We start from the raw sequence: 26,692 nt of genomic DNA, 5'->3' as shown, positions 1-26,692 counted from the left end.
TCACCCTCGGGTATCCACAATGGATAGAGCTCAGGGCCCCTCAGGGATAAGATAATCCATGGTGCTTAAGTCCCTTACATAAAATGCTGTCACGTCTGCACAGAATCTACTAACAGCCTCCAATATACTTTATACCATCTCTAGATTATTTATACAGGCTAAGCATCCCTACTTTAAAATTCTAAAATCTGAAACTTCTATGGTGCCAACATGATACTCAAAAAGTTTGAGTTTGAAGCATTTTGGGCTTCAGATTTTTGGTTGAGGGAGGGATATTCCATCATAAAGTCTATGCAAATACTCGAACTCCCAAATCTGAAACACTTTTGGTCCCAAGCACTTAGCAAAGGGGTAATTATTCCTTAATGCCTTTACAATGTAAATGCTGTATAAAGAGTTGTCACATTGTATTACTGTTTACAGAATAGCAAAAAATTCTTTATACACATTCAGTATAAATGTGTAAAAATAAATGTATAAATGTGTAAAAAATTGTTTACACATTCAGTATAAATGCAGTTTTTCCATTATGTTTTATCCATAGCTGTTTGAATTCAGATATGGAACCAGTGGCTAAGTAACGCCAACTGTATTTACACTATATACAATGTATACATTAAATTATTCAAGTACCATTAACCCTAACTTGACAAATACCCATCTGACAGACACATAGAACCAACACCTGTTCAAATGAGTTAGTTCCAAAGGTTGCTCTAGGGAGCTGGGGATTTAGCTCAGTGGCACAGCGCCTACCTGGCAAGCATGAGGTCATGAGTTCAATTCCCAGTACCGGGAAAAAAAAAAAAAAAAAAGTTGCTCTAATATTTCTGCCAATTTTACCTAAACTAGTTTTCTGAGTAAGATAACAATAAAACATCCCCCTTGAAAGAGATGGACTACGTGTGGGTCAGGCTTTGCTCCAATTTCCTCATTAAGAAGATGCTCTTTCAAAGTAGAAGGGACTTTCTTCCACAAGGCTCCAAGCAAAACCTTACCAGATCAGTGATGCATAGAAGAAAAATTGCAGTTACCGGTACCTCAGATTTCAAACCACTACCCAAAGCTTAATGACTCCACTAAACCTTCAGAATTAATGGATTTCAAGCACTGGCCTTTGTCTTACCTGAAAGACTCATGTCCAGGAGTATCAATAATCAGCATTCCTGGAATTCGTACGTTCTCTCTATCAAACTAGAAAGGGTGGGAAAATGCAAGGGTAAGGAAATCAAAACAATGAAAGTTTCTTTAAAAAAATAATTCATCTGTCATGAAAATGAAAAAATACCACCAATTCCTTTTCCAAAGAAGTGGTTTTAAAAGTCAGTGAGTCGACTAGCAAACTGCAAGTTAATATTTTCATTAATATCACAAGATATTTTGCAGAAAAAAAGAGAATACCACATTCACTAAATCATAAAATTGTGGTATTGTCTATATTTGAGCATATTATTAAGTGTGATAAAAAATTTTGTTTTTAATACAAAGCTGATACAAAGAGGTTGTCCTCAGTATTTGAAAAATGTGTCTGACCAATTTTAAAGCAATTCTAGACCTAAAGTATGTTTTCAAGAAAATCAGCACACTGATCAAAAACATTAAAGAAGAAATGCGTATGTGCTTTACTAAAAGAATGCCATAAGCCCTCTGTTTTCTGGTCTGAAGCATTTACAATGAATGGAAACAACATTACAACAGACCTTGCACGTACTCCTTTCAGCCTAAAAGTAACGCACACTAACCAATAAAGCATACACACTCTTTCTTCCACAAAGCTTATCTATACTTTCTCCTAATCTTCAAGTGATTTTTCAAAATTTTACCTCCTGACTTACATCTAAATGATTCAGACGTGTAACGTTTTAAAGCTGCATTCTGATGGGTGTAAGCCAGCATTCACTGAGCACTGTAACTGTTTCACTCTAGCAGTTTGAATACAATCATGTAAAGGTAATATCAAGAACCTTATTACAGGCCTAATAATCTTTCTCTTTGTGTTCTAAAATAACACAAAATCTTAAGTTTTAGCAACTGCTGAATAAGCTATTAAGAACACTACAATGACTGATACACAGAAATACTATTTAAAATATAATGTCAAATAGAAATGTAAAAATCTGTAATTTTTTCAATTCTTAGATTCAAAACTACTTTTTGCAACACAGCATCATATAACTGGAAAATTTATGCAGAATAACCAACAACAAACTGTAAAATGACCACGCCTAAGAAGACGCAATTCTGCTTATGGTCAAACTTCATTATGCAGAAAGAAAAGTAACATTTAAGATACCTGAGCAAGAAAATGTGAACCAAAGATTTTACACGTGGCCAGCTGACGCTGCTGTATCAAGGTCACAAAGTATTCGATATTCAAACACTCAGGCAATATTATTCCCATAACCCTTTCTTAGGAATCCACTAGAAAATGAGCTTCATAAAATCCAATCTCAAACAAAAACCGTCACCAGTTTTCCATGTAGAACAAAGGCTAACTTGAGAGTAAAGTGAGACTCTCACATACAGCACAGGCTCTGCTCTTACCACTTTCGCTTGCTCTGTGATCATGGAACTGGGGAATTATTTACAAGGCCCAGTTTCGGGTCTGAAGGAGTTTCTAACTGAGGAGCTGGGACATCTTACTATATACCAGATAGCTTTGATGCAATCAAAAACTAGGATTACCAGAACTCTATCAAAATGACCCAGGAATCAAATAATGGGCAAAGTTGGGATTATCTCAGTATAATAGTAACAAGAACAGCTTGAGACAGTAAGTATGTTTAACTACACGAATCCATAATAGAAAACAAATTGGTCACTCTCTAATTGAAAAGCTGGTATATAAAAGGCAAAGGATTAGGTATTTTTTTCTACTTTTTTAAACATAACTAACACTAAATAATCAAACAGTAAATTAGATAAAAGTTTCTCTATGGAAGTAAAGCAAGATGGATGACAGAACTGGAGTATCAACATTTTGAACTCCAAAAACATTAAAAAAGAGAGACATGACTCTAAAAGTTCCTGTGGAGGGAAGGGTGAGTTTCTCATGGCAAGGGCCCTCTGGGAGACTGCTGAGGTTAACGATAGAGGCTCTATTTCCTAACAGTGACTTCAACAGTGCCTCTAATACAATGAATATCCACTAAGCTCTACATTTTATTGTGTTATAATTAATGTTTTAAAATTAGATACCTCCAAACAAGTTAGAAAATATGGTAGAGAGAAAAGAAGAGAGGGGCTGGGGATATAGCTCAGTGGTACAGCACCTGCCAGAGAGGCCGAGAGTTCGATTCCTGATACCAAAAAGAAAAGAAAAGAAAGAGAATCTTTAAAGTGGAGATCAACAGTATTGATGTTAAACCACAGAGGGAAATGATAAACGAACTTTGGAATACTGGTTGCCTTTGGGAAAAAAGAATGGGGAAAAAGTGTGACAATTTATTTTTTGGAAAGATGTAAAACAAAATAGGGCAAAATTCTGAATGGTGAACATATGGGTCTGACCTAATCATCTCTCTTCCCTTTTTCCAATGTTTGAAATATTTTACATCTTAATTTTTGTTAGAGGTTAAAATAGATGGCATACAATGTAACTTACATGTTTAATCATCTTAGTCTGCTCATTAATAGCTTCAAGGGGAACATTTGTGGCCCCAATTTGCTGTGTGATACCACCTGCTTCACCATCTTGGACATGGGTATGACGAAGCTAAGAGAAAATGGCAAATTTGGATTGATATTTTGATACAGCAAAAAATAACAGCAAAAGCAATGAAAAAATAGTTATTCCTTGCAAAGAGAATTGCCCATAATATGCTATGGGTTTTTGAAGACTTTTAAAAGGACCATTCATTTGTTTTCAAAGTTATTAATGCAGACAATATTTTCTTCTTACCTTATCTAGAATTTTTGTCTTCCCTGTATCCACATGGCCTAATACACAAATAATAGGGGCTCTTAGCTTTTCTGTATTTACAGTTTTACTATGTTCAAGTCGCCGTTTCTAGGTATGAAAAGAAAAAGCATCACAAAGCTAAATACTGAGTGAGTGAGAAGAAGGGGATCAAAAATGATTAAGACATCATATACATGTACCCCGCGCCCGAGACAAATGTACATTTCATGTACTGCAAACATATAATAAAAAAGTTAAGTATCATTCAAATCCTATCATTGCTTCTTTCATATTTTCCATGGCATGAGAATGACACAACTTGCACCAAAGTTCTTTAAAACCCAACTCTCCTCACAGCATATCTGGATAAGGAGAGACCTGTTAGGACAGATTTCAGAGCAGCACCGCTAACTGTGACTAGGAATGGTGGGAAATAGCATCTGCAATGTTCTCATCACTTCTGCATATAGCTGATTTAATGGAATGTAATAAATAGTAAGAGCCTCTCTCAAAAAATAAGAAGGGGCTGGAGTTGTAGCTCAGGGTAAAGGTCCTAGGTTCAACATAAGTACCACAAAAAAAGTAAAAGACACAAAGTAAAACTTCCATTATCCCAATCCATAGATTTGTTAAAAGTTCTGTGTATGGTCAAGTTTTTAAAAATGTCTAACTGAAAATCATTTTTAGATGTATTCTTTTTTCTTTTATGAGACAATAATGCTATGGGCCTCTTAGCAATAAATATGATCTCTGTTGAGATATAATTTACATACCAAGACTGGCCTGTTTTAAGAATATAATGCTACTTTATAATTTTACAATTTTATAATTTTTATAATTTTACAGAGCTGTGCAACCATCACTACTAGCAACCTTAGAATAGTTCCATCAACCCAAAAGACTCTTTGTCCCCATTTGCAGGCACTCCTCATTCCCAGCCCAGGCAACTATTATCCATTTTGTCTCTGCCAATTTGTCTTTTTGGGAATTCCACATAAAAGTAAGCATATAGTAAGTATGTGGTCTTTTGTGTTTGGACTTCTTTCCCTCAACCTTTTTTTGAGGCTCGTTTATATCATAACAAGTGTCAGTATTTAGTTTCTTTTTATGACCAAGTGGCATTTTCTTGTATAAATACATGGACTGAGCATTCGTAATCTGAAACTCTGAAGTGGTGAAGTCCAAAGCTTCTTAAGTACAGGTGACCTTGCCCAAGGGAGGCAAGTACTCTACCACTGAGTTGCATCCCTAGCCCAGAGTTCTTTGTTTTCAAGAGACGGGGTCCTTTGCTACGATGCCTGGGCTGGCTTTGACCTCATGGTGATCCTCCTGCCTCAGGCTCTTGAGTAGTTGGGATTACAGGTGCATGCTACCATACCCAACCTTGAGAATGTGTTTTTAAAAATGCTCCTACTCTGCTTTAATTGCAGAGTACAGTTCTAATGATCACAGAGACGTGGGGAGGGAAGGAGGAAAAGCGAACATAAATACCTCAATTCTCCGTTTTGCTTTGTCATACGCCCGTTCTTCTTTAGTTCGATCATCATCAGAGTCATACTCAGAGTCTGAGCTTATTTCTTTGCTTTGCTTGGTATCAGTTTTCCCTGAATCTTTCTCATCTGACATTTTTTCATCATCCTCATCACCTTCACTGGCTTCACTCTCTCCTTCCTCGTCCTCTTCTTCCTCACTCTCCTCCTCTTCATCTTCTTCTTCATCCTCTTCCTCCTCTTCTTCAGGATTTTCTTTTACTTCTATATGAATTGTGTTGCCTTCTTTAGGAGGCAAATAGATTTTAAATCAAATCAATTAACATTATAGATTTGCATTAAGGTAAAAGAAACCTTAAAATAGAAAATACTACTGAAATGCACTAATTAAGTTAGTAACATTTATTTTCATGCATCATAAATACAAAGTATTCGACTGTATGCTGCAATGAAGACTGTTGTGTAACAGTAAAAACCTCAGGCAGTAATTCATACTGAAGTTAATAAAACAGAAAAGCATCAGGAAGACAGATGCCGAAGGAGAAAAGAAACACAGGGAGCTGAGTCCAGTGTGTAGTTCTGCTTTTCCCTTAGAGATGCTGCTCATTCTGGAGGCAACAGTCGAAAGGCTGAGCTGCCACAACACCCAGGACAGCGCTGGGGACCAAGCCCTACTACGGCTGGAGGAGGAGAGCCGCACACTGGGCCACGCCCTTACGTGGGGTGCAAATGCCGAAGCACTGCACTCTAGGAGGAAGGATGAGTAACAAATGGACAGGACCTCCCTGTTACTGCAGACCACCTTCAGAGCCTCTCAACTGTAAAGTTAGAAGAAGATGGCTCCATATTGCTATTTCACTCAAAATTCCTGGTGGAAGTAAAGGTTAAATATTCCTAATCCAAAATCTCAAAGTCTAAAACTTTTAATTCCATTTCATGAAACTTTGTCTCATGCTCCGAAGTATTAAAAATACTGCATAAAATAACCTTTAGGGTCTGTGTATAAGGTACATTTAAAAGATTAATGGATTTCATCTTTGGACTTGGGTCCCATCCCTAAATAGCTCATGTAATGCAAATCTATCCAAAATCCAAAAATTTCTGACCCCAAGCATTTCAGATAAGAGCACTCTACCTATAGGTGTAAATCTGCTCTAAAGGTAACATAGTCCTTTGTTTCAAGTTATTTCTATACTGTTACAAGTAAAATAACAGTGTAATACATAAAAGTAAAAAGATATGAGGGGAAAACTTACATGAAAAAAATCAGTACGTAAGACAACCAGACAGTTTCTATACACTGAAGTTAGGAAACTAAAATTCTAAAATGACTATGCGTCTAACATTCACAAAATGGAATTAAAAGCCAACAATCCAAAAGACTGTTAGAAAGGGGAAAAAAAGAAACAACAGAGCAGAACGCCAATGAAACTTAACACCGATAGATTCCATTACCTGTATCACATGTTAAATGCAATAGGTTACAAATATTCTGAGTAAAAGATGAATAGCGACCAACTGTGCTTGCTATGGTTGACTGTGGTAACTTCTCCACAGTTCAGGTTGAAACACAGTCCCCACTGTGGCATTATTACAAGGCGGGGTCTTCTGAGAAACGACAAAACGCTTTTACAATGGAAGTCTCAAAAAGGGCCCGCCCCTAGTGCTTGCTCCCTTCCACCAGGTGAGGACAGAGTGCTCATCCCCTGTGGGTACGAGAGGAAAACCATGTCGAGGATGTGGCGCACAGCCCTCACCAGACGTCAGTGTCAGTGCCTTGATCTTGGACTCCCAGTTTCCACAACTGTAAGAAACTGCTGTTTTCTATGCATCACCCAAAATGTGGTACTTTGTTACAGCAGCATAAAAGGACTAAGGTAATGGTACTTATGGATACAGAGAAAGTAATAAAGATAGAACAGTCACATGAATCAGCTGGTATAGCTGTATGAGTATCAAACACAGAAGACTTTCATGGCAACAGGCACTGTTTGAAAAAAGCAGCAATGATAAAAGACTCAATTCATCAGGAAGGTCTACCACTGTGTTCGCCTAACAACAGCATCAAAATACATAAACCAAGAATTAACAGAATTCAGAGAAAAGCTATCTTCAATCACAGTGGGAGACGTCTATAACACAATGGTCTCAGTAACAGAGGAAAACAGCACACCAGGGAAAAAGCTCAGAGCAGCATAGAAGACTTTAAATTAAACATATAAAAGCAAAGCACCAAACTAGTGCAGACTATAAATCCTTTCTAATCATATATGAAACATAACTATTTGCTACCTTGTAATCCAGACAACAGATTTCAAAGGACACAATCACGTGTTCTCTGATCACCCACTTTGCAAATTAAGAAATACACTAAATAAACCATAGGTAAAAGTTAGTATGTCAAAATAAAAAATAGAAAATACTAACATATCAGAACTTGTAGAAGGTGATGAAAGCCAGGTTTAAAGAAAACTCAGATTTAAAACTAAGGGTGGTGTAGGGAAGAGGAGGCTAAAAATAAAGGTGCCGGGGATACAGCTCATCAGCACAGTGCTTGCCTGGCAAGCCTGAGGTTGTGAGTTCAAGTCCCGGTACCAAAAAAAAAGGAAGTTCCTCAGGCATGTCCAGAAGCCATTATTCCCAGCACTTAGGAGGCTGAGGCAGGAGGATTGTTATGAGTTTGAGGACAGCTTGGGCTAAAGTGAGATCAAGGCCAGCCTGAACTGCATAGTGAGACCCTGTCTCAAAAAGACAAAAAAAAAAAAAAAAAAAATTTTAAAAAGGCAAATAATGCTCTCAAGAATATAAAAAATCATAGGAAATTAAACCAAAGAGATTTTCATAAAAAACTAATGACAATAAAACATCTCCTATTCATTGTGAAGAGGAATTATACTATTCATCTTTTCATTGCATTTTAAGTTAACAGGATTTAGTAGGTTAGCTTTAATAACAACCCTATTCCTAACATCATCAGTCTGAAAAATGCATTCTAAACCACTAGGTACAATGCTCAAATGACCTCCTGAAAACCCATTCATTTGGATTTAGGAACCACACAACTGCCAGAGTAGGACTGGTCCCCATCCCCAGGAAGTTCATCTGTCTTTCAGGATGCAGGAACTGACCACTCTGAAATATGTGTGTCTCTAAGGACCACTGGGTTGTCAATGTGTTCTCATGAGTTACTCGCCTTTTTCTCTGTCCTCATCACTGGCCATGGCTTCCCAATCATCCAATCCACCATCCTCACTTTCTTCTTCTTCTTCTGTAAATAAAAGTTCTCATTTAAGATGCAGATATCACTCAGAAATATAAAGTTGCTTTAAGAAAACAGAGGGAAATTATGTTGACATAAAAAAGTGTTTTGATTATGCGTGCACCTTTGTTATTTTGTAACTGTCTTATCTTACTGTTACCAAACGCTTTAGCATCTCCTACTTCTATATATCATACTAAACTTAACCCAGATTTCAAAACTTGAAATTGAAACAGTAGATTCCAGACACTGAAATGTTTCTTTAGATCTTAGAAAGAGTATATGAGTGCATTCAGTTCTTGAAGCCAAATAAAATTTCATATCTATCTTCTTTTTCAATCTTCAACTCACTTTATGCACAGAATTTATTACTTATTCTGCCTTAAATTTTCTTGATATACCCAAATATTACTTCAGTTTCAAAGCTGGAGATATAAAACTGCCACTGTGACCGTAGCGCAAAGCAGCAACAGAATGCTGCGTTTACACCCCAAGTAGGCAGAACACTAAGACTTATCAGAATTTGAATATTAAGGGTTTAGGGCTACGAATGTAGCTCAAAGACACAGCGCCTGCCTGGCAAGGGCAAGGTCCTGAGTTTGATTCTCGATACCAAAAAAAAAAAAAGAAAAGAAAAAGAAAAAAAGATTTTAATACACTTTTAACAATAATGGCTTTTTATTGAAATCCAACCAGGCAAAATCATTAATAATGGAAAAGAGTTATAAAAGTATTTGCTTCCCTATAACAATTACTTACCAACAATTCTGAATAAGTAATTTTAAGGATGAAATGAGACTCAAAAACAGGTACCCAAACACTCCTCCTAATTAACAATTCTTTCTGGTGTTATAAATATGACCTACAATAGCAGACTGTAAGGGTATCAACTGAATTTCTCTAATTTCACCATAAAGACCAAGCTGAGACCTAGCCCAGTGAAATGATCTTATTCACTTGGAATAGGGGAGGCAAAGGATGGAAAGGAACTATCATTGTTCACCTGTGTGTCAATCCTGATATTCTGTAAGGCTGCTTCCCAGTCCTGATCCTGTATTTAAACACTGGAGATTCTCTTGAAAGACACACACATTTAGCTAGCCCTCCCTCTCTTATCTTCTGAATTTTAATGTTTAACTTGGAAAAAAAAAAGCCAGACTTCCTATAACACCTCCTCCACCAAATGAGTACGTTGCATCTTACTAATTTAACAAATGGAAGCTGACTTCTATGTAAGTTTTAAAATGCACATTTTGGCTGGGCATGATAGTGCACACCTGTAATCCCAGGCTAAGAGAGGCTAAGGAAGGAGGATCGCAGCAAGTTTGAGGCCACTCGGGGCTACATAATGAGTTCAAGGTCAGCCTGCGCTACAAAGCAAGACCCTGCCTCAGAAAAAAAAATAATAAAAAAATAAAATGCACACTTTTATGGCTTCTTAAATGTTCTAATTAAAGATGTTTCCAAAGGACTAAGTAAAGAACTTCAGGCCTTCTTTGGATTTCTGACCCATAAACAGAGAAAACCCAAAGCCTTTTTAATTTCTCCTTGAAACATTCACTGTCACTGTCGACAACAACAAAACTGATTCAAGTGTCACTGGGATATTTTCTCAAAGCGGAAATAAATAGCTAAGAACTATTAGGCAATAAGGCCGCTGACATTTATTTGGCCTCGAAGTTAATAACTAAGGTAACTTACGATACACCACAGTATTTCATAGGAATTAATGAACTGCAGAAGGCTACTGGCCTGGGTCAACAGGAGGTGGTGTTTCTTCTTTCTCTGGCACACTCTGTTCCACAACTTCAACAGTGGCACTTAATTCCACTGCTTCAGACACTGAAAAAGGCATAGGAACCAAGTTAACAACGGTTTTGCAGTGTACCGTGTCTGTTAAGGTATTCTGTTCGGTACAGGATAGAAATCTATAGTAAGAACCTATTTTCTTGTAAGTTTAGAAAATGTTTATCATCACATGTTGGAAAGGAAACTTTCTGTTCAAGAAATAGAATGTAACATCAGAGAACACTGGGAAAGAAAAAAATAACAGTTTTGCTTTTCAGAGTTAACAAAGGATAGGACCCAAATTTTTCAAGGTAAATTATTTTCCATTCGCCTCTCATTTGAATCAAATGAGAATGACAATCGTAATAAGAAAACAAGGTACAGCACAGGGAAGAAATTTCAAAATGCAGTTTTGGGGTTAGGGGTGTACCTAAGCTAAGTGGAGGAGCACATGCTTAGCATTTTTGAGGCCCTGGGATCAGTTCCTAGCAATACACACACACACACACACACACACACACACACACACACACACACACACACGGTGGAGAATTCTGATTTGTTGATTTCTTTTAAAAAGATAAGTCTGGGGCTGGGGATTTAGCTCAGCGGCAAAAGCGCCTGCCTGGCAAGTGCGAAGTCGTGAGTTCGGTTCCCGGTACCGGAGAAAAATCAAAAAAAAAAAGATAAGTCTACTTTGAAATTGCAAGGAAAAGCCAAACAAAATAGTTTCTAATCCATAGGCATCTTATATACAAACCTTCTTTATTTTCTAGCTGCTGTGGTGATTTTTTCTTCTTTTTATCTTCATAAATTGGCCTTTTCTTTGGCAAAGAATCTTTTGATGGCACTTCAACACCTATAGGATAATAAAGGGAAAACTTCAGGTTAAACTATCTGCATGTCACCTGAGAAAGTATTTAACAGGTAACATTTTATTTACACATACTATAAAATAGGACATTCATACAAAAACCTATCTTTGAAGACACAACACAATTATATCCCCGTGCCGGCCCATGGAGTCAAACACTCCTCAAATCTTAGTCCCTGGCCAACCAGTGATCTGCTCCCCACCCTTGAAGATTAGCTGTCCCCAAAATGTCGAACAAGTGGATCTTTCAGTCTGGCTCTGTCACCAGAACAGAGTCGAGCGTGGTCAGCCGGTGGTGTCTTATGGTTGAGTACCAAACCAGAGTCGGTACAGTCTGTTTATCCACTCACAAGCTACGGATTTGAGTGGTTTAGTTTCGGGCTATGGGAATAAAAATATGAACATTTTTATGCAAGTTTCTCCATACGCATTTCTCTTACGTAAGTATTTCAGAACAGGAATGAAACCTAAGGTAAATACGGATTTAATTGTACGTGAAGCTGCCAGTTGTTCTCCACAGCAGTCTTCCCACTTGATAAGGACACGTTTGTACTTCTCCAGGAGGCATTCTGCCATCTATGCAGCACTATTTCCCTGAAGTCTTCTTAAACTCCCTTAGTGGCTAACAACATTGAGCATTCTTTTCACGTATTTATGGCTTCTTGGTGAAAATGGGTATTTCAATGTCTTGCCTGCTTTTACATGGAGTTTGTTTTTTTATTATTGAATTTTGAGAGATCTTTATATATTCTGGATGTGTGATTGGAATACTCTTTGAATTCTCTTACTGGCGTCTTCTGAGAAAAGTTTTAACACATTCACAATGGGGCTGTAACTCCTATGTCTTGCTGCTGGGCAGTCTGAACCACTGGTGGTATATATGCATTTAATTTAGTTAAGTTTCTGCAAAAAAGTTCATGAGGAATCCTGGTCTATATTTCCTCTTTTGAAATTTTTACCCCATCCAGTAATAACGCTAATGCTGTCCACATAAAATTGAGTATTTCTGAAAGATGTCTCTAAGTGGTCCCATTTCCTCCTTAAATATTTGCTGGAATTCCCTCGTGAAATTATGGGGGCTTGGCATTTTCCTTCTTGGATATTAACTTAGATAAAAATTCAGTGGATATGGATATAGTTTAAATTAAATAGATACAGATTTTTAAAATAGAGATATGGCTATTCTGGCTACATTTGAGAGAAAGTTTAGGTAGTGTGCATGTTCCAAAATATGACTATTCCATCTAAGATTTGAAGAGCAACATTTTATCATTATTTTAATACCTATAATGATACTTCCCCTCTTCATTTCTTATACTGGCTTTGAGTTCCTTTCTCCTTAGTCATTGTAGCTAGTGTTTTATCCATTTTACAAATTATTTCAAAGAACTAGACCTTAGTTTCACTGATTCTCTATTATCTTTGTTTTCTATTTCACTACTATTTGAATTTTATTATTTCTTTCCTTCTGCTTACTTTGCTCTTTCAGATGAGAATAAAAGCTTGGCTTATAGAGGCCTTTTGTCTTTTCCTAAAATAAGCATGTATTACTATAAACTTCCCTCTATCCACTCTGTCATCTATAGCCCACAAATTTGGAGATGTTTTCATTCTATCCAAGATACTTTCTAATTTCCAATCACACTTTAACTCATGGGTTAATTAGAAGTACACTAATTAATTTGCAAATATTTTTGGACTTTCTTCAGATAGGGCATTTAGCATGACCTTGTCTCCAAAAAAATTGTTTTAAAAAGACTGGAGACACAGCTCACTGCAAAGGCCCTGGGCTCAATCCTCAATCTTAAAAAAAAAAAAAAAATGTGCACCATGGTGAAAGTTTGATACAAACTTTAGGTTGGGTACATGCACAATACACACACAGGTTCATTCCCTTGAAAAACTGACTTTGTAGTGTTAAATAAAATACCTTTCTCTAAGGTATACTGTGGAGGACCAGCTGGGCAACTCTCCTCGAAAGAGGAGCAATTGTCTCTATTTTGGCTGAGCCTGACCCTATTTCCATGTACTGACATGTACAGAGCTGGCTAGGACTTTTCCTTATCCCTTCAACTGGCTTTAAGCAACGCATATCAGTCCAGCTGAGGTGCTGAAGGTAGTCTTCGAAGACGACGGGCATGCGTGTTTCCCCGTAACCCCACCCCCACTGCTCCCATGTGAGCCTAGACCAGGCAGGGTGAAGAGCCAATGCTCCGTGCTGTCAGCTGGGATCAAGCTTTGGGAATAGAGGCTATGACTTCCTGGGGCTTGAAAGATTACACATCAGAGCTGAAGCATTGACCCCAAAACATTAGATACTATGTCCAATGTGCTCTGCAGGTGACTCTCTCTGGATCCTTCTCTCTGCACATGGCAGAGGTGATTTCAGGCATCCTACCTAGCCCAACTCACGGCACTCATCTACTTCCCACGGTTCTCACAGTCACTCATCCTCAAGCCACTTCCTTCATCATAAATGAGTAAAACCTGGGTTCAGCATTGTGTCGAGGCCTTTGTTCCGGGTGGCCATCATTGTGACTGGACTTAGAACCCCCTGGCTCCCCAGAAGACAAATATGCCTTAGTATCTTTATTCTCACCATGGGTTGCACTGGAAGTGGTAGACTGGAATTAACTCACTAGAATTCCAGTAACTTTTCCATGGGATCACAAATATAACTTCCTGGGCTGTGACAAGGACCAGGAAGGGCTCTCTATAGTACATGTCAGCTTAATGTAACAACTCCAACTTTCTAATGATTGTTAGCATTGTGTATGTCTCCATCCTCCTAATTATACCATTCTGTTTAAAAGTGAATTTTTAAGGCCTGCACATGGCTGGCTCTTGTTTTCAAATAACCTGCCCTTAACTGGTGCGTTCAGACTAAAACTAGCCATATGGCTGGGTTTAGGCCTATCATTAACCTCAAAGCGTTCACACAGAACCATACCCCTAGTTCTTCTTACTTTGAGGCAGAGTCTCACTCAGCTACTAAACTGCCGAGATTCTAACATGGGGACCTTCTACCTTGGTCTCCCAGAATTTAGGGAAATTATAGTCATGCACCACCAAGCCTAGCTACTGTTTGATTTCTATGTATTCGATCTGTGCTCTGTTCCTCTTTCTTTAGAATTAACTAATTTTTTAAATTATTTCACTTATTTACTGTTTTTGATTAAGTATAAAGTGGCTGCTATAGGAATCAGAATATTCATAGCTTTCCATACTATACACAGAATTATTATTTTATCAAGCTGATCAGTCACTCAAAACTCCTAAAGTCTTGTACTGGTTTATATGACAGTCCAGTTGTGGAAGCTGTGGCTGTGAGTCTCTGGATCTGTTTCAAGTGTACATGGCTCTCCAGTGAGCCTGGGAATTTTGTCAATTCCTAGACAAAATTGTAAGGCAATCTTTCTCTAGCTCTTGATCTCCACAGTTTCTCCTCCCCACCATGGCTCCCTGGACTTTTTTCTGGTTCCTCCCCCCAAAAAGATGAGGCTCTCTCAGAGTTTTATGTCTGGAGATTGTTGAGAAGCTCCACGCAGGGCCAAAGCAGTAAGAGACAAGGTAAAAACCAATGGGGAGTCCCCTCAAATGTTCAGACACCAAGGACCCCTTTCCCGTGTCCTCTGGCTGAAGTGAAGTAACCAAAAGGGAGCTTCATACCAGTGCTATAAACAATGCTTACACAACAATGCCCTCACTCAAGGGGAACAAAACAATTTAAACCTTTACAAATGAAAGGATAAAATTCTGGAACTCTTTTCCTCATCTCCCCTAAACAGACACAAAAATTACTATCATTATATACTCCACACATTTTGGCCTGTAAGTGACTGCACTAGAACATAAAAGTAAAAAAGTAGTATTAGCACAGAGTTACAAGAAAATTAACCTCTATGTTTAACCTATCTTTTCTTTCCAGTACCACTAAAACTCCTACAGGATTCCTGAAAGACACGAGCAGTTTCTATTTTTAACAAATAATCTTGCAAACAGTTCCTTACTAGTAAAGCAAACTTTGTTGGCATTTATCTCCTGATCACAGTTATGACTGACCAGCTATATTTTGCCTGGCATGCATATATAAAGTGACAAGACATATGCCTACAAGCAAATAAACAGCACCAAGTAATATCCTGCCCATTTCAAAATAATGTGTTAACTGACCTCTAACGAATTTTGGTCTTTAAAAGGTATGGTGAAAAATGACACAAATAAAATGTTTAAATCGCATTTAAGTTTAAAAAATAAGTTTGAAGTTTGTGGTAGGCAGAATAAAGACCCTCCCTGCAAAGATGTACAGGTCCTTGTCCCCACAGCATGTGAATACATGAGCGAATACAGCAGAAAAACATTGCAGGTGTGATGTAAGGTGAAGGACTCTGAGGTGCGGAAATTACTTCAATTATCCAGGCACCAGTAGGTCCAACCTAACCACATAGTTCTATAAGAATAAAGAGCTGTTCCTTGAGTAGAATCTAGTGTCAGAGGAAAATAAGACTATGAAGGAACGGCCACAGTAACGCAGTGCTGCTGCATTTGCAGATGGAGGAGTGAAGTTATGAGCTATGAATGAGGGTAGCCTTTCAAAGCTGGCATAGACAAGGGGATGTGCTCTTACCCCAGAGCCACTGGGGGGAAAGAAAACAGTCCTGCCAATATCTTATGCAGCCCACTGAGACCTGGCCACAGAACTGTAAGGTAATAAATGTAATTTTAAACTACAGTACTAAGTTTGTGATCATTTATCACAGTACCACTAGAAAACTAATACAAAGTAAAGAAGTTTTCACTATTATTATAAAACAGTAGTAACTTTTGTTCCCTTTGCCAGCTTAATAAGCAGTTAAAAGCATATGTAACAATAAAGTAACTCATCCAGATGAACTTTTAAAATCAAGTCAGTAGCGTGTTTCTGTTTGTGCTCAGTAGTGTGTTCATGGTTCTTCTTACCCTGTTTTAAATATGTGCTTTAATATTTTTTGCTAGAATAAACAGTCAAATTAAGATATGACAGCAAACCAGGGTCATGTCATTTGCAATATTACTAAAAATACATCTTTATCGGTCAACAGTTAATGGTACACTGCAGCAAAAGTACACAGCTACAGCTGCAATGGTTCGACAGTGCAGCCCTCCTCCTCTGTTCCTGTAAAAAACTGTTAGAGTCAGGTGACCCCTTATGCCAACTGGCAGCCTTTCACTGCAGGTAGTCAGAAGCTTTATAGTGAAAACAACAGTAGGAACTGCATAGCGTGGACCCCACCCCAGTAATGAAGGCTGAATGTAGGGCCTCGCACATGGTAGGCAAGTGTTCTACCACTGAGCTACATTGTGCAGGTACCACTGGTGGTTCAAAGCAACCTGGCAGCAAGACACACAAGTTACACCCCATTGTGAACATGTTAAACAAATCAAAGTGAGGATCAAGCCAGAGGAGAGTGCAGACAGAGATCATTAGGTTGACCAGAATTCTCCCTGCTAGGAGCCTACACCTACTAAGTCAAAAGCAAGGGTCTGCAAGAAAACTAGAGGATGGGTACCCTAAACTTTGTTCCCTACAGCACCCCACAATTAATCAACTGACTACTCTTCCAGTCAGGGGTTCCCAAATAAACTATTATATTTCTAGTCAGCACCAAGACTTACATCTGTTCCGATATCCTTTGCACTTTGCAAATTGAGAAACTACAATGAAGTTCTTACAGAAGCTCTTTTCCTGCAGTTTATTCCAAATTATTTCCGAAGTATCCTCTTAACAGGATATATTAAGACTGACTGAAAAGCTTATCTGTTGCATATTTCAGCATAATCACATGAAAAACTCTGCAACTAACAGCTAAGAATATATTCTGGGCTCACTGAGTAAGTTTTGCATCAATCTGGGTAATGAACACAGCAAATGATCTTTACCTAACAAGATTTGGGTAAAAGAGCACTACAGAATCTTTTCATGAGATGAGTCACATGAATGAACTGGGAAGGGCCTTTAAAGTCTGGTTAAGGAATTTTGACTTTTTTTTTTTTTTTTGAAACAAGAGTCTTGCTATGTAGTTCAGGCTGTCCTTGAACTTGGAGGAATCCTCCGGCCTTAGCCTCCTGAATGGTTGGTTTACAAGAGTGTACAACCATGCCCCACTGGACTTTTATTACTGGACAATGGGCAATTGATAAGATGCCAAACATTTAGCAACAATACAAATAAAAGAGAAAAAGAAATCAGAGTCAGAGATGCCACTAGAGAAACCATCTCTTTCAACTGTGCTCTAAAGACTGATGCTAAGATCATTTTAAACTGTAATTTTCATCTAATTACCATAACTACTAGTCTACTCCTTAGGAGCATTTCAGAGACAGGCCAACCATTCCCTGCTTGTCTCATCCCAATGTCTTCATGAGAATTTTTAGCCTTTCACATACTCACCAATCCTATTTGGTATTTGGGTCTAGCTCTATTCAAATTTATTCTCTAATTTCATTTTTTTAAAAGCTAGTTTCCTAATAAAAATTTCTGAAATCTAAGTACTATGTTTCTCTACACCTCTTGCTCCTAATCAAGTATGTAATGTAAAATAAAGACTTAGTCAGACCAATTTAAATGTCAACTCTGGGAGGCTATAAGCTCTGAGTCACTATTTCCTCATCTACACTTCAGGCATGAAATCTCTTTTGAGTTTTTTTTTTTTTTTTAATGAAGGAAAAGCATACAATGTCAAAGGTTTATTATAGTATCAGTTATAAACCAAGTACACAATAAAAAGTAGCTATTATTGTAATTATAAGCCCCAAAATAACTAAGATAAAAACCTGTGAGACATAAGAGGGATAGGAAATTAAGCGATGAATCACTATATTCTTTTTAATGAAGGGAAGATATTATTTTAAATTGTCCTACCTATCAAAAATATAATTAATTACATGCCCAGATTGTGATCACTAAACACCATTAGCCACTAAAGGGAATCCAGGCTCCCCATGGAAACAGCGGATACCAGACCATACCTAAGGTAGAAAATGTACGAGACAAAGCTGGAAATCATGTTGGGTCAGAAAGCAAAGAAGAGGTCAAAGACACTGTGGCTATCTATAAAAGTCACAGGAACCAACCCAATTGCTCTCCCACTAGCCAAAGATGGCACAATTTCAGTATCAAAAATGGACAGATCCCTCGCAAATGGGGAGGGGTCCAGGAGGCCAAGCGCAAGGGGAGAGAGGGAAGGGAAAGGGAAGTAAAAAGAACTAAGAAACCCCATGCACAGAAATCAAATAAACTCAATGAATGCAAACACTGTATGTCACAAACACGAGCTAAGAATAATAAGAATTAAAATGGGGAGAGGGGATTTAAAGGCAGAAGAAGAGAAGTGAGAAGGAAGGGGAAGGGGATTTTAAAAATGAGCTTTATTATGTACACATACTATTCCCCAAGATGTATGTAAGCTTTAGGTACTGCCAACATGTACTAATAAACAGCACATAAAAAAGTGCAATGCGTTCAAGAGACAAGAACACATCAATTACATAAAACTCCATTAAATTAAAATAATACCCATACAACAAAAAAATTAAAACTTATAATTAAGCCTTGGAAGTTGCAGGGGTATCAACTTACTAGTTTAAAAACTTTTAAGGAAGAACTGAAGCATATACTTTGGCATTCCTATGTGAACTGTGTTTCAACAAATGTCTCTCTTTAGAGAGCCTAGCTAATTAAACACAGAAGAACTGAAAAAATTAGATTACCATTCTGAAATTCCTAGGGAACAGTGGATATAAGATCACCACCAATGAAACAATAAAACTGTGGGCTTAAAAGTCAATGTAGGGAGGAGGCTGGGGATTTAGCTCAGCGTCACAGCGCCTGCCTGGCAAGCACAAGGTCGTGAGTTCAATTCCTAGTACCTGAAAAAAACCAAAAAAAAAAAAAAAAAACAACGAAACATCAATAGGGAGCTGGGCACAGTGGTGCATACCAACAATCCCAGCACCCTGTGAGGGTCAGGCAGAAGAATCACAAGTTCAAGCCCAGCCTCGACAAGTAAGACTTCACAAGACACTGTCTCAAAATAACAAATAAAAAGGAAGGGAGACACAGCTCAGTGTAAAAGCCACTGGTTTGATCCTCTGCACCACAAAAAAAAAACCAAAAACCAAAAAACAAAAAAAAGGCACGTCGGGGCCAGGGATATAGCTCAGTGGTATAGTACCTGTCCAGCAAGCACAAGGTCCTGAGTTCAATTCCCCGCACCCCCCGCCCCAAAAAAACTCAAACAAAAAAGGCATGTCACCAGGGAACTTTTATAATAAATAAGGCTGCCAATCCACTGACCAATCTTAACATCACTACAAGTCAGAGAACCAAATTATATGTCTCTGGCATGAGTACTCCTGCGAAGCAGGGACTGTTGGATCTACACAGGACAGAAAATATATTGACCAACACTAGGAAAATGTAGTTAAACAAGTCCAAAATATAAGAAATTCTAAATTATCCAGTATTTTCAACAAATAAATGGCATGCTGAAATGGAGGGTGGGTGAGAGACAAACATATCAACCAAATGCAATTTGTGGACTTCCCCTGGATCCAGATTTGAATTAACCATCTCAAGTGCCATTTGGAAGACAAAGGCCAAATATTAAACACGAAGAGAAAATCAGGTATCAAAAATTTTGTTCGACGTAAAAATATGTATTCTACTAATGATAAAAAAGCAGAAAGTCCTTATCTGTTAGATATAGACTATACAAGTATCTGTGGGTTTTTAAAAATATGCTGTCTGGAATTCACTTTTAAGTACTCCAGAAACAAGTGTTATAACAAACGCCTGTACCCCAGAATGCAGAAGGCTAAGGCAGGAAGATCATTAATTAGTTTAAGGACAGTTTGGTCTATGCAATGAGTCCGAGGCAAGCCTCGTGAGACCCTGTCTCAAAAATAACAACAGCAAAAAGTGGCAGAGGAATACAAAACAAAATATGGAAAACGCTGATAACTGTTGACACTAGTTGAAACTTATAGAGAGCCCTTCCCGGTCCTCGTTGCAGCCCAGAAAGTTTGTATTTGCAATCCCATAAAAAGTTATTGGAATTCTAGTGAGTTAATTCCAATCTACCACTTCCAGTGCAACCCACGGCAAGAATAAAGCCACTAAGGCATATTTGTCTTCTGGGGAGCCAAGAGGTGCTAAGTCCAGCCACAATGATGGCCACCCGGAACAAAGGCCTCGACACAATGCTGAACCCAGGTTTTATTCATTCATGACGAAGGGAGTGGCTTGAGGATGAGTGACTGTGAGAACCGTGGGAAGTAGATGAGTGCCGTGAGCTGGGCTAGGTAGAAGGCCTGAAATCACCTCTGCCATGTGCAGAGAGAAGGATCCAGAGAGAGTCACCTGCAGAGCGCATTGGACATAGTATCTAATGTTTTGGGGTCAATGCTTCAGCTCTGATGTGTAATCTTTCAAGCCCCAGGAAGTCATAGCCTCTATTCCCAAAGCTTGATCCCAGTTGACAGCATGGAGCATTGGCTCACACATGCCGCCTCCTCCTGACTCACTTGAGGGAGCAAAGAGGGTTCTGGGGAAACACACCTGCCACCTCCAAAGATTACCATCAGCACCTGGCTAGACCGATATGCATTGCTTAAAGCCAGTTGAAGGGATAAGGAAAAGTCCTAGCCAGCTCTGTACATGTCAGCACATGGAAATAGGGTCAGGCTCAGCCAAAACAGAAGCAATTGCTCCTCTTTCAAGGAGAGTCGCCTAAGTGGTCCTCCACAGATACTGATTTTATTACCTCATTTTTTGCTTGGGGGGTTATTTAGAGAAATACATTACTGTATTTACACACATTTGGGATAGGGGGCTTTCTGTGTTCCCCAGGCCAGTCTCCAATGCCTCAGCTTCAGCAATCTTTCCAAGTTCTGGGACACAGGTATGCACCAACTGCACTCAGGTACAAATAACACTTCTGTCCAAGAACAGAAGTTGTCTTTGTCAATAATGAAATTAGAGTCACATCTCTTATCCCTTACATTTTTACGGGACTTTTTCACAGCACATTCACAGGAAGCCTCCTGCCTTCGGACTCAATTCCACTCTCCCTCTGAGCACCACCTATTCCAATTACGAGTACTGCTTACCCTGAGCTTGTAGAAGTTTAAGGGTAGCTTCAGCTCTGGCTCTAGCTTCTTTCTGGGATTTAGTTAAAAGTTTCCCTTCTTTTTTCAAGCGTTCTTTTCTTTCTTTTTCTTTTTGCTTTTTCCTTTCTCTTTTTTCTTGTTCCAATCGTTCCTATGAAAGTATATGTATTAGCTTAAGGAAATATAAAATTTAAATGTAAATAACTCAAACTTTAAAGGCCTCTGAGGTACTCAAAGTATTGTATTAAGAATTTCAAATAAAATACTTTTAATATTGTACACTATTATGTACAATGTCAGTTGGCGATGATAACACAAACTTCTATCTCTACATGAGAAAATAAACTACGACTTCCTGTACATCTTCATTTAATTATCTATACCAGCACAATAGCATAACTAAATTATTATATGACCATGAATTTTTAGCATTAGAAGATTACAAATATTTAACAGAATGGAGATATGAGCTAAGCAAAGTATCAACATTGTCAATTTCATGAAAAACAAACCTCTTCTTTTCGCTTGGCTTCTAACTCTTCAAGTCGTTTTATGCGTTCTTCCTCTTCTCTCTTCTGTCTTTCTTCTTCTTCTTTAAGCTTAGCCAGAGCTTCTTGCATAGCTTTAACAGTAGCTTTGCTAGGTCCTTTTTTCTTTTCTTTCTCTTTATCTTCCTTTTCTGTTTTCTTTTTTTTCTTATCTTTCTTCTTTTTATCTCCTTCATTGTCATCTAGCAAGTAAAATAAAGGCAAAATAATGAAAGTTCATTCTTATGGCAGAACAAAAGGACCAAAATAGGGCACAGCTAATGCTATCAGTGGGATAGATCTGTGTGCACTGAAGCATCCTGAGCACTTAGAAGACCACAGAATCGCATACATATGTCTGCAGAGGATGTACAATGCTGGTGTTGAGGTGAGTTGCCCTGGTGAACCCAAGTAGTTGGAAGAGGGTAATACTTTATATCAGTATCTCTTAATCCACAGTACCAGGGCAGTGTGGCTTGCAAACATTTGTTTGAAATTCTAAAGAACAGAATGAGCTCAAAAAAAGAAAATAGAATGAACTAATTTTCATTTAAATTCTATAGCTAGTTTCACTTGGGGGTGATAAGGGTAATGTCTACTGTGAGGGGCTATTAGAAGAACCAAATATATAAATATAGTGGAGTACAGCAAGTTTGAGACCAGTCTGGGTAACATAGTGAGACCTTGCCTCAAAATAAAATTAAAAAGGGCTGGGGATGTAACTCCATGGTACAGTGTGTGCTTAGCATGTGTGAGGTTCTGTGATCAATTTCCACTACCACAAAGAAAAACAGAGATAGATAGATAGATAGATAGACAGACAGATAGATGAAAGACAGGCAGACAATGAAAAGAAAGAAAGAAAATGAATGAGCCTTGAAGAACTCTAAAGACTCAAAAGGTCTCAAACTCCTTCCATGGTGTTTCTTTGCAGAGATACCCAAATAAAAATTTCAAAGGTTAAACAACTATATCGTCATTTCCAGTACACGTTTTCTAGTCTAAACAAAAACTATTCTAAGTTTTAAGAACACAGGCTTTCCATGCAAATTGTTGCATCTCTACCTTTTTAATTCTAAGGAAGAGGACATTAATGAGAATGTGTATTTTTTCTTAGCTGGTTCTAGTAAAAGAAAATGGCTCATTATCACTTAGAAGATGTTAACTGATTCTGGTATATAAATCTTACTTTCCTATTTCATAGATTGACCTGCGTTTTAAAAGAAGGAATTTAAAAGTATTATCTAAAAGAAAAATAAACTTTTCCTTGGCAACTTGTTTCATTTATTTTTCTGAGGCAGGGTCTCGCCATGTCACCCAGGCTGGCCTCAAGGTCACGATCCTCCTGCCTCCCAAGCAGCTGGAATTACAGGCCTGCACCCCCGCACCCAGCCTAAACAGTCTGTTAATGGCAAAAAATAATTCTCGCGATGAAACTCTGTAAAACATGCAGTGTTCACAGAAACCACTTGGAGGATAACTTTATATGTGTACGTAAATGGTCAGAGTGGAAATCACTTTTTTGGTGAGGAGAGGATGGCACTAGGGATCGAGTCCAGGACCTTCACCTAGCCCTTTTGAGACAGGTCTTGCTAAACTGCCCGGGCTGGGCTTCAACTTGTCATCTTCCTGCCTTACTCAGCCTCCCAATGTAGTAGGATTACAGGTATGTATACACCACCACGCCTGGTTGATTTGTTTTTTTTTTTTTTTTAATTAAGAAATTAGGTCTGGCTGTGTTGTCCAGGCTGGCCTTAAATTCCTAGGCTGAAAGCAATCCTGTTTCAGCTTCCCAAATACATAAATTGGCACTGCATTGGCTCTTTAGAGGTAATTTTTTAAAGGCTCCTATAATTAAATTCTTTTATAAGCAAGGACAAATAACAAAATGACTCTAGGGTATAGGGGTCACAACCTAAGACTCCCTAAAAATCAAGAAGATCCTTGGCACAGCAGAGGTTCTTGGAGTGCATGAGCATCTGGTATCAGGAAAATGGCAGTGGCTACAATCAAGGATGAACAGAAGCAGATTAACCTTAACCTCAGAAACCCTGTCTGGCTGACAGATTTCAAAAAAAAAAATTAAATTAAAAAAAAAATCAAGAACCTTTGCACTTTTTGCTGTGACCACATCACCAACCTTCTGCAGCAGGGGGTGTCTCTCCTTTCTCTACCGAGGCAGGGGCAGCACCGGCATCAGCGGTCACTTTGGATCTGACAGCTTCCTCTTCAGGTTTCTTTTGAGGTTCTTTTTGCTTACCCTGATCCTTTTTACTTGTTTCTAACTCTTCTTTTTCTTTCAGCTTCCGCAGTTTTGCTTTTTCTTCATCTCGCTTCTTTCTCTCACGCTCTTTCTTCTCTGCCTTCTTTTGGGCCACTGTCTTAATTTTAAAGGAAGAGTCATCATCTTCATTTGCACCATCAACATTAGGACCTGGCTTATTTTTTTGATTTTTTTTCTGTCCTTTTCTAGAAAATTCATCAGCCTCATCACCACTTTCACCTGAAGAGTTCACTCTGGAAGGCTCTTTGATTCTTTTACTGTGCTCATCCTCCTCCTCTGAGCCATCCCACTTTTTATTAGACTTCTGAGCTCTGCCTTTAGCTTGTTTAGACAGTTTATCATCATCATCACTCCCAGAGTGTACTTCCACTTTGGGTTTTACAGTCTTTTTTGACTTTGAATCTTCTGATTCTTCACTATCGTTATCATCAAAACTTTGTTTTTTGCTCTTCTGTCCTTTCTTTTTTTTATCTTGTTTTGAGGTGGAGTCTTCTTCATTGTTTTCTGTTGGCTAAAAAATTTCCACTGTTAGAAATATGAACAGAATTACTTTCAATTCATCAAAGTAACTAAGACCCGTCAGAGTAATGGAATTTGCTAAGTACACATTTAAAATAAATAGATAGTAAATAAAGTTTAAAGCCTCTCAAAATAATTTCAAAATAAGATCTTTTCACAAGAACACAAAATTCAACCAAGGCCCAGAAGCTGGTTCAGGACTCTCACTTCTCACATTCACTACACATTTCAAATTCCAGGTGCTCTGAAACATGTACTAACTTCAAATGGCACACAAAACGTAAGCAGGGAATTGAAAGGAGAAGAACAGCTATCACTGTCCCCTTACTCTGCGGCTCATCTCAAACTCAAACAAATGATGAAAACACACAGAAAATTCAAGGTGGCAACATGAGACGCTACCATACCACCAAATGTACCAGGTTTTATGAACAGGCAACATACTGTAAATATCTTTAGAGTCCTACATAAAACATCTTGTATCTGTCAAAGGTGTTAAAATGCACTATTTCTTTCCTTAAAATGTCTGTTCTTTTAGGCATCAGATTTTAATGAAACTTTTAACTAACATATATACAAGTGTTTCTAAATGTAACTCCAAGAACCAGCACTGGGAAACATGAACCCTGAGAGAATAACAATCTTTCACCTTCACTGCAACAGTTTCTTTGTCTGCTTTGATGCCTTGAGCTTCCAAAGACAATTCTTCCAGTTCTTTCAGAATATCATCTTCACTAGAAAAGAAAAAGCAAATTTTGAAGCATTGGAATAGTTTATTAAGTGAATCCAGTACTTAAATTAATAACAATCCAACACATTTAAAATATACTCACTCAAAGTCCTGCTTCTTTTTCTCTTTTTTCTTCTTCCCCTTTGTCTTTTGAGGTTCCTGTTCTTTGGCAGCACCAGCTCCTTCTATTTCTGCAGCCAAGGCATCAACATCAATATCATCCTTGGCACTTAAATGAAAATAAAGAAGATCTACGTGTTACTCAGGCGTGCATAATTTAGCACATTCACACAGAAATTCTTATCTTTCTAACCTTTTGCACCTACTGCCAGTACACTATCATTCGGCAGGGTCCTTCACAGCAATGTGAGTCTGTACTTAGCATCCTCTCTGCATCTGCTTCCATAGTTTCTGGGTCATACTCAAATCACACAGCTATAATGAAGAAGTCAAGCAAAAAATCTACCTCCTTGAGATGAGAAAATTAACTTCTTGGGAAACCAAAGTCTTTTTATGTACTGAATGGAGTTATCTATAAAGCAAAAAGAACTTAAAAGATAAAACAAGTCTTATTCCTTAACTATCAATAACATCTAATTGGACCTTTGTGCATTTTTACTTGTACTAGCAGAAATTATGAGGTGAGAAGGAACTTTAGAGACTATCAATCTATTGCTTCATTTTATCAATGGGAAAACTAAAACGCACGAAGATCGCCTTCAGAAAGACACAGCTACACACCTACACCTATACAAAATATATGCGGCTCATTAAATAAAATACATAAACCCACCAAATAGGTGGAAGGAAACCTGCTCACAACCTTCCTCATTTTCATTAGGGTTCTACCATGTAATGTTCTCACCCACCCATACTGGTTAGGGTAACCAAACTAAGTTTCAGTTAAAATCTATAGAAAATCAAGATGGTCACTCAGTCTGAAATGAACAAACAGAAAAGGGAGATAAATCCAATTGAATGACACAGCAAGAAAACAAAGAACTCACACAACAGATGGGTACCTCATAAAAAGTTGTGCTATTTTGACAAAGATAATTTGTAAGAAAAATACTGATGACTGATTTTCTAACTATATAATGTAAAGATTATATAAATGACATGGAGCGTATAAGATTTATCCTCAAAGAGCTTAGTAAAGAAGACACACACA

At 38.0% G+C, this 26,692-nt stretch overlaps 1 protein-coding gene across 1 annotated transcript in view; it reads right to left on the bottom strand.

Moving 5' to 3' along the window:
- The window catches only part of Eif5b (eukaryotic translation initiation factor 5B), a 54,406-nt gene that overhangs the window by 15,057 nt on the left and 12,657 nt on the right, over positions 1-26,692 (bottom strand). The window contains exons 2-13 of the mRNA XM_005400747.2: positions 25,625-25,750; positions 25,441-25,525; positions 24,129-24,783; positions 21,974-22,191; positions 21,462-21,612; positions 11,199-11,297; positions 10,403-10,492; positions 8,585-8,659; positions 5,393-5,676; positions 3,902-4,009; positions 3,605-3,715; positions 1,127-1,194 (exon numbers count right to left, since the gene is read on the bottom strand). Of these exons, the coding sequence (XP_005400804.1) occupies positions 1,127-1,194; positions 3,605-3,715; positions 3,902-4,009; positions 5,393-5,676; positions 8,585-8,659; positions 10,403-10,492; positions 11,199-11,297; positions 21,462-21,612; positions 21,974-22,191; positions 24,129-24,783; positions 25,441-25,525; positions 25,625-25,750 (2,070 nt within the window). The remainder of the gene's footprint in view (positions 1-1,126; positions 1,195-3,604; positions 3,716-3,901; positions 4,010-5,392; positions 5,677-8,584; positions 8,660-10,402; positions 10,493-11,198; positions 11,298-21,461; positions 21,613-21,973; positions 22,192-24,128; positions 24,784-25,440; positions 25,526-25,624; positions 25,751-26,692) is intronic.

The sequence above is a fragment of the Chinchilla lanigera genome, unplaced genomic scaffold, assembly GCF_000276665.1.
Source record: "Chinchilla lanigera isolate Chin_1 unplaced genomic scaffold, ChiLan1.0 scaffold00069, whole genome shotgun sequence".
Lineage (NCBI taxonomy): Eukaryota > Metazoa > Chordata > Mammalia > Rodentia > Chinchillidae > Chinchilla > Chinchilla lanigera.
The sequence above is the reverse complement of the archived record's forward strand: the minus strand, read 5'-3'. Positions and strand labels throughout refer to the sequence as shown.